The sequence below is a fragment of the Anopheles cruzii genome, chromosome 2 (assembly GCF_943734635.1).
Source record: "Anopheles cruzii chromosome 2, idAnoCruzAS_RS32_06, whole genome shotgun sequence".
Lineage (NCBI taxonomy): Eukaryota > Metazoa > Arthropoda > Insecta > Diptera > Culicidae > Anopheles > Anopheles cruzii.
Genome location: NC_069144.1, coordinates 12,782,281 through 12,796,330, shown reverse-complemented (window position 1 = coordinate 12,796,330; position 14,050 = coordinate 12,782,281). Strand labels below are relative to the sequence as shown.

The 14,050-nt window shown below is 51.0% G+C and overlaps 2 protein-coding genes across 2 annotated transcripts in view; both read right to left on the bottom strand.

The window, feature by feature from the left end:
• The window catches only part of LOC128278462 (RNA-binding protein fusilli), a 47,702-nt gene extending 43,061 nt beyond the window's left edge, over window positions 1–4,641 (bottom strand). The window contains exon 1 of the mRNA XM_053017192.1: window positions 4,513–4,641. Within this exon, the coding sequence (XP_052873152.1) occupies window positions 4,513–4,641 (129 nt within the window). The remainder of the gene's footprint in view (window positions 1–4,512) is intronic.
• Window positions 4,642–13,444: 8,803 nt separating this feature from the next.
• The window catches only part of LOC128267426 (mannose-1-phosphate guanyltransferase alpha), a 1,643-nt gene continuing 1,037 nt past the window's right edge, over window positions 13,445–14,050 (bottom strand). The window contains exons 2-4 of the mRNA XM_053004259.1: window positions 14,002–14,050; window positions 13,815–13,935; window positions 13,445–13,751 (exon numbers count right to left, since the gene is read on the bottom strand). The exon at window positions 14,002–14,050 is cut by the window's right edge and continues 835 nt beyond it. Of these exons, the coding sequence (XP_052860219.1) occupies window positions 13,507–13,751; window positions 13,815–13,935; window positions 14,002–14,050 (415 nt within the window). The 3' untranslated portion in view covers window positions 13,445–13,506. The remainder of the gene's footprint in view (window positions 13,752–13,814; window positions 13,936–14,001) is intronic.

Below are 14,050 nucleotides of genomic sequence, written 5' to 3'. Positions count from 1 at the left end.
GGCCTCGAAGGGGGAGCAGCAGCCCCTAGGGAGACCACAGACAACTTAGCTCGCCCCATTAGGGAACAGGTTCCATTACCATTATGAGGAGGGGAACGATTCCGAATTCCGGGCATGAATAAAAACCGAAACCATATCGCTCGGTGATAGCGGCGGGCGAACATTTCAAACGCCTTAATTTACTCACATTAATTCTTCGATTTCCACACAAGATGCTCAGAATTAATAATGGAATAACTCTTCGCTAACCTTGCGCTATTTTATGAGCTTTTTTGAACCGTTGACTGTAAGTGCTCATTTTGGCCAATGTTTCCTATCAAAATGATTCAGCAGAAATGTGTGGTCAGACAGTACAAAGTCCGAGCTACATTTCGCGTGACATAAGCGTGCATTCAAAACATTCCAGTCATGGTCAATTGCATTTTTATCGTGTTATCGAGGATATGCGTATATTGGTTTAAACAGGTCTAAACGATAAATCAGTTTTTATTGATAAATTTCTCCCGAGTGACGAGCCAGAGCTAAGAATTATTCATGAAGTGCTCAGTGCTCAGAGATGGTCAATTGACCAAGCATCTCTGGGATTTTTGGGGTCAGTGTCACTGTGATCAGAAACCACAATGATCGGAACATCCCAACAACAGCATCCCTATCATGTAATGAAAGGAATCAAAATCCAGAAGAATCGTCTCTTATCGACCTGCCGACGCCTGTGGCTTCAAGCTTTCCGCAATATCATTTAAACTGGCTAACCCTGTCCGAAATTGTATAGCAGGCAATTCTTGTTCGGGGGCGCAAGCCAAAATATGCAACCGTCCGACGACGACGATGATAAGATAAGTTTCTCCCAAACCACCATTGAGGGGAGGAAGGCTGGTTGTCGGAGGGCTTATCATCAACCTCCCATCATCAGCGTGGCGCGTGGTGCGCGAGCGTCCGCTTCCAGTCTACAAATCGTCGAGTTTCATCATCCGTTATTCAACACACACCGGTGCACCGAGCGGTTCGAAGATAAAGTGCGTCCGAAAAAAATCGCGAAACCCGCGCAACGGCCAAAACACATCATCATCTCCAAGCGCGCGCGCTCGCGATAATGCTCGCCCTGGCCAGACACCAGGAAGAGGACGATTTATCGCCCATTTCACCGCTTAGAAATGTAACATTCGCTTGGCCGCCACCAGCCATAGTTCACCGTGGCCATCTTTTAACAGCAGGATTAGCAGCAGCAGCAGCAGCAGCAGTGCAAAACGATCATCTGGCAGTTAACCGTGTGCAGTACAGCGCCGCCGTTGCGTCTCGATGCGCGCGCGCCCGGTGTTGTGTCAAGGAAAGGTGAGTTATGATAATGGTGCTGGGTCCAAAATGATGATTTACGGTGTCCGCCCGCGCTGAAATCATAGACACGAGGCGACGGTGCTTCCGGGTGTCGCTCGTTCTGGTTGGTAATTACGACCGGCGCGAGATTTAGCGTTGGCATTTCAATTTCCGTCTCCATTTCACAAAAATCCAGACTTCTACAGTGCGCTCGCCAATTCTTCCGAGGTGTCGAAGTGCAAGGAACCACCACCCGAATAGTTCACACACCATAAAAGAACCGGTGGCCACGGCGTTCCTTCGGGCGGGCGGCGGCGGCGGTGTTGAACCCAGAGAGCCCAGGCCCACACATAAATCATCATATTTAAGGTGCTGCTGGTTGAAACAGGGCGCTACTTCTTCGGTCTACGCGTGTGTCTGTTCGGTACACTATGGCTCCCTCCCTCCGGGGGGCAGGACACGGCGCTTTGACCTTGGTGTCAAACGGTAATTTTCCGTGCCGTGCAGGCCAGGCCAGGAAGAGAGTCCTCGTCTCCGTCGTGTGTCCGTAACCTTATGCACATTTTTATGACCGAAAGGCACAAGGCACCTCCGGAAATTTTATTCATGAAGCTTTCGTTTTTATCGACAAGCAGTAAGCGGAGCATGTTTCGGGAGTGGCCCGATCCCAGAACCCACTACGCAATCCCCGCGAAAGAGAGAGCCAGAGCCGGCGACACGGACCATAACAAGCCTCTGTCCGAGAACCAGAAATAAATTGAATGAGGTAGGGAACTGCGCGCACTACGAGTTGACCCCTAAAACAGTGCTTGGGGACCTCGCTCCTGAGGGCGAGGAAGGAACGTGGAACGGAGCGACGACCGACGGCGGTTCCTTCGCTGGCTTCTAGGCAAGCAGCGGGTCACAGCACGGGATCCGGTGCGGTACGGTGTGTCGCTCATGAATTAAAGATGGTCATGCAACAAACTTGAACGATCGAGTGTGTTCTCCGCGTCCGCGGCCTGGAGTTCAGCGGCAAACTGACCGCGGGGAGAAGGGTCCCCCCCCCCCCCCATTCGGCTATCCCGCGCCGGGCGGGGCTAGCGAGCGAAAGTTCGTCCGGGTACGCCCGTCCGGAAGTGACCTCCTCGTGTTGTGCGCAGCTTGATCTCGATCACGGAGAAGCCGGACACAGATTTTTGTCAGCCCTCAGAGCGCCCGCCACGACCTGACCCTTTTGACCGTCGGATCTCAGCACCGGAAACCGAAATCATTGGGCATGTGTTATGCATGGGACCGAGCGCGCGCGCCCCGTTTTGTCTTCCCCTTTTGCGTGGTGGGCATTCTCCGGGACTCTCCCGGGACGAGGGCGCAATTATTCTGGCGCGCCAAGGTTAAATCTATGACATAATGGAGATCGTGAAGCCGTGATTTGAAGCCGATCGATAAGGAAATGGTCCTTTTCTTAGACTTGAACATGATGTGGCTCTCCCTTCCGGGGACTTTCTTAGGGCCTAACGGCTCTACACATATTTCTAGAATCATCCAACCAACCCGTCGATAGGTCTGCGGTAACCCTGAAAATTGGTTTTTGCTCCTATTGGACGCCGATCAACAAAACATTTAACTCTACGCTCGCAGATCGCTTCTTGTGAAGCTGCCGACAGAGCCTCGCAACTTCCTCCGCACAGTTTTTTATCAGACGAAGGCAAACTTTTATCGCTAAACCCAATCACTACACTAACACCATTGCCGACTTGCAACGGGACTTGGCCGCTCGTCTCCCGGCGGGCCACATAAACACATTTCAATTCACGACGCCCGGCGAGCGAGGCGAGAGATTCATCAAAATAATTTATGTCTTAAAGCGAGCCGCAGCCAGCGGCGCACAATATGCGCAGCATCTTTCCACCCCGGGGGGAGCCACTTTTTTCACTCCTGGGCACTATTGTTAAATTTTCATCTCTTCACGCCCGTGCCCGCAGTGAAGCCATGGTTAACCACCTCAAGAAGTGCCACGGCGGGGGGGAAAAGGGTTCAACAATTGCGGCGCCTTCTGTCGAGGGGTGTTGTTTAAGTCGGTCAGGTCGAGAGGCAGAGGTTGGACCTGTTAAGCAGAAGGCCCTCCAAAGGCGCAACAACAAGGTCCGAGATCAATCAAACCCGGCTCTCAAAGGAGCCCGCCAAAAACCTGCAATTCGGGAGCCAATCCCGCCGGGAGATCTCGAACTAGATCTCGCACACAAGCGTCGGAGCGAATTCTCGAATCAAAACTGTACTTTGACCCAAACCAACATATTTCCGGTCGGTCGCTCGCGTGAGAAATCACTCCACAAATCGCTCCGATACGCCGTGGGCCGCCAATTTCCGTTTCCATACACGCCGCCGCGCCGGCCGGATCGATTGTTGTTTTGTACTCTCCAGAAATTGCACTCCAGAAGTCGCGCGCCGCGCGGCATAGTTGGCAATAAGCACCGCCGCCGGAGGCCCTCATTTAATTCGGCACTAAAAACCGTTTTCTTTATCAGCCAAATTAAGGGGCAACGGGGACCGCTCATCCGTGGCAGGAAAATAACCTGGCACACCTGACGATGACCACCGTGACGACGGCGCGGTGGTGCCACACAAGAAGTAAATTCCAGTAAAATATGTTGCCCAGACCGGTGCGCCTTTCACCATTTCGACCCTGCAGCCATACCTAAAATTGCAATGAAACCACCAAACATTGATGTTTATTGGCACACGCCTCTTGATCTTCGGTGGGATCGCATTGGCAGATTCCTCGCCAAGAGCCGTCCAAAGTCCCGAAACAACCCCACCAAGAAGAGAGGGAAAATGAAGTGCGCCGTAGGGAAAATGAAATAATAAAACCACCATCCCGGAGCACCAGCGCATAAAATATCGGACGGAATGGCCCGTAGCCTGACCCCGGGGCCAGTAAAAGTGGTACCACCCGACGGTACACCAGCGAAGTTCGCACGAGGACGAAGTTCACTAGGTGCGCAACATCAAGGTCTTTGCGCAGCACGTGGCGTGGCTTGATTGGTCCCCGGCTGCCGCCGCCGCTTATGTTGATGTGCGCAAATCCGCCTGACCCACGCCACCTGACCGAAAGGTCGGGCACCAGCGTCAGCGAGGAGTAGAGTGTTGTCTTTTTATGATTACTTCTTCTTCTCCCTTCCCGTTGTGGTTTTGTTTGCTGCTGCCCGAGGTACTTACGTTATTTGTCTGCACATCGATGATTACGTAAATCAGCAGCACGACTTCCTTCTCGTCCGAGCCGAGGCCGGCCCCGCTCTGGCCGCACGTCGTCACATGCAGCGCCACCACATGGCCCGGAAGCAACATCTTCGCGGTTCGCGCAACTCGCGGGATATGTCCCAAAAGCAACAGCAAAAAACCCAAACGCTTCGGTGGCCACTCGAACCGGACGGACGATGTTTGGCGTTGTTTTTTATGTTGTACGCACACAGACACACACACACCCGTCAGCCAGGCACACACTTTTTGGCAAATCTAATATTCTATCTGTGTGTGCGGCGTTAGCACTTCTGTGTCTTCTGGGGATTAATTTAATTCAAATAACACACTAATTATGCAGAGTATCTGCCCGTTGCGTGCACGCGATCGCGATCCAGCACGACCAGCACACGCACACACACGGCCACCACCAGAGGCCAGCGCAGGATGCCCGTGATGTGGCGGTAATCAATCTCTGTTTAGTGCACTTTTTGATGCACTTTCATAATCCGAGTTCTGGCACGCGCACGAGACGTGTCGTCGGTGGTCGGTGGCGGTTCTCAGGTACTCGCAGCAAACCACTGCACCGACAGACTGTAACGAGAGAGAGAGAGAGAGAAGAAACATAATCATTATTCTTGTCCGGAGGAATCGTGTAATTTATTTCGCACAAGATTCCGGGAAGGCGGACGAGTCCCTCCCCGAAAACGATGCAGGAAACATGAGACCAAACGAAAGGGGAAACAAAACAACATGTTGCATCAAGTTAAGGACAGCCCCCACAACGCCTAACGGCATTCTACGATCGCGACCCTGCCAGCCACAAGAACGGCGGCCGCCACCAAAAATCACGCACTCACGAGATGGTCTGCTTCGGAATGGACCCCCAGGCAACTGACCAACCCCGTGCGTGTGTTTGTGTAAATGCGGAAGGAAACTTTCTCTGCCACACGGCCGAAGGAACGGTAGTGCGCGGCGCGGCGTTGATACGCGGATGATACGCGAGGGGCGCAATCGCTTCCCCGCGATCGAGCCTGCTGGAGCGGGAACTCACCACCAAGTGGCGGGGCGACTTTTCGACAGCAGTACACACGCACACACACAAGCTCCCCAGGTCCGAGAAAGAGAAAACTCGAATCAACGAAAAGAAAGCGCGTCCGACGAAAAACAGAACGGAAAGAATTTGGGGGCCACGACGCGACCGCCCGGACGATCGCCCCCCGGAGGGGGCCTAAGAATGAATAAAACAACTCCGCGCTACTAGAGAGAGAGATAGACAGAGAGCGAGAGAGGGGGACAGGGAAAGATCCGGCTTCATTTCTGTCGGCCGCCGGAAGGAGACGGCGCGAGAGAGAGAGTGAGCGCGATCAAGTGCGACAGGTGTGCGGTGGAGAGAAAGATCATCTGCCCGGGGTACGAGAGAAGGTGAGGGGAGGGCCTATGTGATTCGTCGTCGGAATGTGGTGTGTGCGGAATGGATCATCGACGCGCAGTCGTCATCATCATCATCGGCAATAAACCGGACTCATCCCTCTTCCGATGATCAGACCGGTTCGTGTGGTCGCTCATATCCTCCATGAGAACCCACCGCGATCGAGAGAAAAAAAAGAGAGAGAAAGAGAGATGACCGAACGCACCCCAGGCCACAATGGAAACCCCTTAGCAGGCAGGGAATGGACAATGCCGCGGACGCACCTTGCTCCGGCGCGCCGATGATGCTACACGTGTCATAATAGAAAGACTTCGATGCGCGATCGAGTGAGAAACGGGACGTGAGCGAGTACACCCGCCGTCCGTCGTGCGCGGATTTTATTTATTTTTAAACTTTATTTTAAACCCCCTCTCGGTCTCGACTCACTCTCTCTCTCTCTCTGGGTCGTTGTGATCAATTTTTCGACGAGGTGAACAAATATAACAGGCGCTAATAGACGAATTTTAACGACGATCGTCTGCAGATTGTCCGACGCGCTCGCGCTGGTGACCCGACCATTACACGACGACCGACTGACGACGACGACGGGCCACAAATGGAAAAGCTCATAAAGCTAATCGATTACTACCCTCTTTGGGGGCCACCTATTCGTGTGTCTTGCCCGCCGACGCCGCCACTAGCAACCGACGGCATAGGCGGCAGAAGGCACGTCTTGTTCTTTGCGCCCTCGCCTTTGCTTCTTCCAATTAGGAGAGGGTCCGAAACAAAATGGAAATTAAGGAAAACTGCGGCCACCTAGGCGCGAAGGAAAGCGGTGCGCCAGGGTCCCCCGCGACACACGATCGACCACCGTGGGCCCCAGGCGCCGGGTGGTGAAAATCAATTTAATTTATGGTTTAATTTTGTAACGATAGAAAATGATCACGCGCGGCCGAGAAAATTCCTCAAACCCAGCGGGGGATGGTAGAGGGCGCATTCCACGGAAGCGCTGTCAAATTACCGCCGATCATGAAATGGCAAAGGGTCCCTCTTTGGGGCAGCAGGAAGCGTTGTTGGTTTGTGGTTAACATTTAGCACGCTCCCGGGCTGAGTGCCGTGATCCTGTTCGAGGCTACCTGCTGCCTGTTTGTGTTTCCCGTTGTAGAGCCTTGATTAATCGCCATCGGTACCATTATTTATCGCTCATTACGACCCACCGGCGGCGGCGACGGCGCACAGTGACTTATTCCGTTGGGAGGCGCAAATGAACAGTTAAACTGACCCGCGGCCCGACATATTCGGTGCAGCGGCCCCACCAACAGGAAGTGCTCGGCGTGATAAACGGTCCCCACTAATGCAAAAGGTGTGTTGTTCATCTTCCCTGGCCCGAAAAGCAGGTTTATCACCGCTGGGGGGACGGACCGCGGACCGAAGATTAGGAAGATGACGGGAGCGGGCCGTTAGGTCCGTAGCTTCACATCTTTTAAAATCTTAACAAGGCGCGCTCCTTCGGACGATATCTCTCGAAAGAATCATACACACATCTCACACCGTTCGGAAACGGATAAATGCACACACTCCTATGTAGGGCGGCGGCAGCGGCACACAAGCGGCCGGGCCGGGCACCTCTAACGGGCGCACCAATAAACGGGCGCGATCCAATTGTCACATGGCCCCAATCGCACCAAACCAGTTCTAAATCCCCACCGCGAGCAGGCGAGTGATTTATTTTGCTGCCCATTAATCGTATTAAACAATTTCGCTGAATAAATTGATTAACTTCCCTGGCGCCCCGGGGAAACCGGGCCTGAAAAGGGGGTAAAAATGTACCGTTCTTGGCCCGGGCGACGACACGAACCCGCTTTGGAACCCGCGGGAAAATCGTTCAATCAATTTTATTCTTCGTCGTGCGTGCGTCATATGCTACGAGAAGCCGGAGAATTTTCCCGGACCAACCCCGTCCGGCAACACATGGGAAAAACGATCGAAAGGGACGAAAATATTGGAATGAATTAACGCTTTCTTTCCCTAAAAATTCGAAAAAGTGTGGGAAAATATCGACCCCTTCGCGCCTGGCCCCCGACAGGCGACACCACTTAAGTCGGGGACCCTCCCCGTGGAGGCCGCGTACACTTTTATTCTCTTGCGCGCCGCCGCCGTTTCACGCTTATGCTTTCTCTTCTATGCTGATCGTCGGCGTCGTCGTCGTCGTCGGTGTATGCATTCCGCGCATAGTTCCTCTCTCGCATAACAACAGCAGCATACCTGTGGCCACCTGTTGTTTTTGTTGTTGTTGTGGCCTATCCAAAGTGGGGGGTGAACAACCAAAACAAGTCAACCACGAATTAGCTGCTGCTTTGGGACCTGGACCTGATGTGTGCCCGATTGCCTTCACCTTCTTCTACCTACACACACACACACGAGTTCTTTCCAAAAACTCACAACTTCACCCACACACATGCAAACGCACACACCCCCTTTTGACTGACCGCGACTTTTGCCCTTCCGAATATATGAAACGGAACCACGCGATCGTGGGACACGTTATGGAGTCGAGTCGAGTTTGAAAAATAAACATATCGTACGATCGCGCTCCGATCGACCTTGTGTCCCCGCCCCCCGGAGGTGTCCCCGGTCAGGGGCTGGGTGTAGTGTGTGTTGTTATCCTTTCAACCGTTTACTTTCTCATGCGTAATGATCGATGAGCGCAATAGATGGCAAAAAATCGAGGTGATCGCGTCGGATTGATAGTTGTCTTTTGTTTATCGACGAGTGTCTGCTATTGTGATTTTGGGAATAGGGGAATTTTGATTGATTTAACTAAATTTTTAACCCTGCCATCTACAATGTTTGCAAAATCAACACACACGGACGAATGGGGCTAGAAGTGATCACCTCAATCACAAGATTTAACGGATAGGGAACACCGGAATCTGGTCCACAACACAAGGAAGTTGAAAGAGCCCCGTGAAAAAGAGTTAAAAACACAAACACCCCCCAACCTGTGGAAACCATTTTATCGACGGACGACGACGACGACGGAAAGCCTAATTCTGCCGCGTCAACACATTAGGGTGTTTCCTCTTTTTCTCTTTGTCTTTCTCTCTCTCTCCCTCTCGGGATCAGTGTTTGATAAATTAATTCAAATTTCCGTCGTACCGCAAATGGATTTCACTTCTTCGGAAGGCGAAAAATCGGTAACATCAAACGAAAAAGAAAGTTCAAGTCCCGGGAGTCTGTTAAGGTTTATTTAAGCTGATCATCGGTCGGCCGATCGAAGAATTAAGCGTGTTAAATGGACGTTGGGGTCTAATCGACGAAGTCTTTGAGAATTCTTTGAATTTTTTTTCCAATGCCGAACTGAAACATTATAAAGAAAGAGCGTATGCAATCTTTTCTCTACCTATTTCCGTTACCCTGCGGATGACGAGAGGTTTCTGTCAACAAAGCCCCCGGATTGTTGGTGACCATCTTCTCGGTTTCCGACGCTTCTCACGCTGGATGTACAAATAGGCAGTAGAAAACGCGCCTATTGCCTTTTCCATATGCAAATACGTTAGGGGCCGCCAACAACGTCACTCTGTTAGGGCCGAAAGCCAGTGCCGCGCTGCGATGGTCACCCCAGAAAACAGTAGACAAATTGTCGCGAAGGAATTTCACTTTTCACTCTGCAGCCCGGCACAGCCACCCGTCCTCCGCTTCTTCCCGCCACAGAGCTTTTTTGGGGCCGGATTTTTGCGCCGTGAACGCGACCACTTATCTTAATCCTGCGCTCAGAGCTCAGTGTGCCCGACTCCCCACATGTCCCCCGATGGCCACAGCGCGTGAAGATGGCGAAAGAAAGATGTAAATTGGCTCGCAACATGCGCGCCAGGAATTCGGTTCCGTAAACCCAGAAACGGGGTTGAGTAAGGCCGAAAAAACATGTGCCACCAATTAGGAGGACAAAAAGCACAGTTTTGAAACAAAAGCTTGCTTTAATTACTCTATGGGTGGCTTTAGCATTGGTGAATCATTATTTATTATTTAATTATGGTCCATTGATGCCTCAAAATGACAATCCCTTATTAGCATTGTTTTAAGGATGTTTGGTTTGCAGTTTATAAGAAAATGTTCAAAGCCCGAAACAATCGAAAACAGAGCTTTGGTTTTATGGAAACACTAACACCATCGGAAAGCCAGTGTGTCTGTGTGTGTTTTTTCGACTCAACAAATTAAACCTCATGGCGGAGTCGGGACGTGGTGGACTCCTATTGTGGGGCTATAAAATTCGCTGACTCATTTGCGGTCAATAAAACGCCCCATCCAAACAGAGCCAGAGCGTCTTAAGGGAATGGTAATAAAATTAAAAAATTACCATCCATCATGAGAAGAGGCGTCCGATTTTTTGCGAAAACTCGGTGCCAAGTGCCTCAGTCCTCAGAGCGAGGAAAACACGAAAATACCCAAAAGGCAAAATGCACTTCGGCCACAGCATCGCAGCAACCTGCTGCTGTAACCTGCGTCAATCAGTTTACCCAAAAATTCCCAAATCTGTTTACCAAGCAACCACAGCGACGGGAGAACGTAAACACGGGCCCGAAATGCGAGGTACCGAAACGAAAAAGGAGATAGTAAGAGAGAGAAGCAACGAAAAGGATGATAACTGTCTCGACGGCGGAAGCAATAAAGCGACGGTGGGGCTCCGCGTTTGGCCAATCCATTTGTGGCGTTTGATGTGACAAAAAGGCACGGACAATTCACCATCCGTCAAGTGCATTCGGCCCAGGCTTTCTAATGCGATTACCGGGCGGATGACAGTGTTTTAGAATTGAACATTTTCCGTCTCATGGACGTTGAGAAGCGACCTTTTTCTCACCTGCCCATCTTCTCAAGCTCGGTCTCACTACGCATTCACCCGGATCGTGGGGTGATTTTGTGCATTTCTCATTCAGATACAGAGAGCGAATGGACAAACATGGAAGCGAAATTATGCTTCGTCAACCTGGCGCCACTACCGGTACTAGCAAAGTAATGGAAAATGATGCCCGATTTAAGAAAAACAACTGCAAATGTGCCGGAATGCAAGAACCAGAAGCACTGTGAGAAGTTGTTGTGCTGAGACGTGACGGGTGAGAAGTTCCGCGTTACCAAGGTGATGAAAGTACACCGTGCAGGTGAAACTCACATACGTGAGTGAGATAAGCTTCTCAGCGCCGCGTCTCTGGATGCGCGGTCAACAATAGCTCAAAACACTTTCTAAACAATCGCCGCGATTCAAAGAACGCCAACAACAATCAATAGCGATTGACCTCGGTTTCCATTTCGGGCCAAAGTAGACCACAGAACTGCGATACGGGAGAGGCCCTCACCAAAACACGGGCGCGCGCGCGCGCTCGTTTCTCACCTGAGCAGTGGCCACAACAAGTGGTGCGTGTTACGTTGGAACCGGAGCGAGGAAGCGGATTATTCCACTCGGCGCACAAACATTCACCTACACGACGACGACAGCAACTCGCACGATCTGGCGGATTTCAGCTCACGCATCAGCGGCTTCACCACCGAAAAGGAAACGCACACTCCAGCGGAATCCAGCGACGGCGAAGCGAACGAAAAAAAACACTACGAAAATTGACACATCGCTTCTCACGCGCCACCAGTTCACGCGTCGGGTTCGGGGATCTCGGAAAAAGAAGGAAAACTTGTTTCACTCGCTCGCTGGGGTTGTATTTTGTTCGGGCAAACTTTTGTGTTCCGCGCAGCCCGCGTAGCTCACCGCGCACAACCGCACACCGGAAATCGGAAATTACGACGAACTGGGAATCCTGCTCCGGAGGAAATCCTTCGTGGTGCGCAGAGGACCGTCCCGTGCGGGGAAGTTCATGGCAACACACACAACCGTTGTTTCTACCGATCGTTATTTCGCTTGCCCCAAGAAGCCACGTCGTCCTCCGGAACACACTGACCACTCTGACCAGAAGCGACTCGATAATGATGAGAGGCTGATGATGACGATGATGACGGCGGCGATGAGAAGACGCGTTCCGTAGAAATCCACGAACCGTGTTGTTGCACAAAGTGTCCAACACCTGCGCGCGCCCAGTACCCACCACAAAACACTTCGGTACCAGCAGTTTGGGACCGCCACTTGTCGCTTCTTGCTTTCTTTCGCGGTTTCGGTGGTAAAGTCCAGCAGCAGACGGATTCCGATGCAGAGCGTTTATGCCGAAGCACGTCAAACTCGTTGCGTTTCAACTCTTGCTTTGACCGCTTTGCTCGCCGACTCCGCAGCTCCTAATGTATATATGTACACACAGGTGAGCGCCGATAGGCTCCGAACTCACACCTGGGCCTCACCGGGCGTCTGAACATAAAATAGCGGCACACATACCCACACACGTGCACGATACTCGCACGAGTCGCATACGTAAAGTCGAAAATCATTCCCTTGCTCAACGGACTGAGTTTGTTCACTTTGTCACGATATGCACCGCGTTTTATGGTCAATTTTACGAATTTTTATTCTTCCGTTTCATTCGTACTTCGGCGCGTGTGTGATTTACTTTACAAAAGTGCGCCCAGAGCCTGCTGCTCTCTGTCGCACCCGAAGAGGGGTTGTTTGGCCGTTCTGCGTGTGTTCGCTCTCGCGCTCTTTCTGGCCTACGCGACGGTAGTCTGGTGCGGTGCTCTTCGCACTCCCGGGCCAACAGGTGAGTAGTGGTGGTGAGAGCGAAGCAAAAGCACAAACCTAGGTAAAGCGCCGTCTCACTCGCACCTATCGCTCGTTCGCTCACTCTCGCGGTTGTCAAAACTTGGAGCCTTTTTTACCTGTTGCTCAGCGCTTGATAGGGTTCCCAGGTGGTTGCACGGGCCACCAGTGCTGGCAACTTGGCTTTTTTCTTCTGTGAGGATAAGAATCGCTAAATTTACTCAATATTTGCACACGTATTTACTATTTTAATATCTACGTTAGAAATCTACGTTAGAAATCCCTATTTGCGACTGATAATAGAATTTAAGAAAAACTAAAAGCATTGTGGGACATAATTTATTAATACAGATTACGAAAGAACATTAAAATGAATGAATTTGAAGTGATCTTCTACTGTACGTTATTGCACCCTAAAATGGCGGCAAGCCACTCCCACCGCGGAAACATAATTGAATGCGCGAAAAAAAAAAAAATTCGTGTACCTGCGCGAAAAAGAAAGAAAGGAATAGATAATAGATTTTAATATGATTTAATAGATACTAAAATTAATTAATATGATTTACATTTCGCGCGGCACCGAAGCGTACACTGTGTCACATAATTTTATGTGCACTTCGGTGGATAAAGATTAGAGGCTATTTTAATAGAAAAAAGTAATTTCATTCAGCATTTAAAATATATTTCTTTATTACCCCAATAAATCATCCCCTGTGGTTAGTGAATGCTGCGCAATCACGTAACTTTCTTTCATGGCAAGGCCAATAGTAATGTACTTCGATAAGCTTAATTAGTTGCACCTTGGCTTTAATGATTTGGAAAATAGCACAACAAACCACTGTCGGAGGTCAGCTCGGAGAAACACAAACCGGTTCTACAGGATGATCTCATTCTTGAAGCTTCGGCTCAGCTCCTTGTGCGGCAGAACGATCGAGTTCAGCACGATCATCTCCGATGGCACACTGACCGCGTACCCAAGAATCGTGATCGATGGATTAAGCCGGCCGTCGCTATTGAAAAGTGGTGGATTGTCCATCTTGGCGAACGGTTTGTTCGGATCGGGATCACTCGGGGTACCCTCGACTCGTGCCCACATACCGATCTGCGATCCTCGGCCAACTGCGAAATTAAAAATTGTTTACGATTACGCCGGGAGAAAACGAACCACAGCAAGTTGCTTACCAATGCTGTGAAGCACCAGCGAGTGATCCTTGATGACCGCATTCTCCAGGACGATTGACTCACGAATGCGGACTCCGGGTCCAATCACGACACCCGGTCCAATCGAAACGTTCGGGCCCAGCTAGAGGTGGATAGAAAATGATGTTTCATTGCAACTCCCAAAAACTTCACAATTTTCAATGTGTACCGTTGCCGAAGGATGCACGGAAGCCGTCGGATGGATGTGCACATCCGCA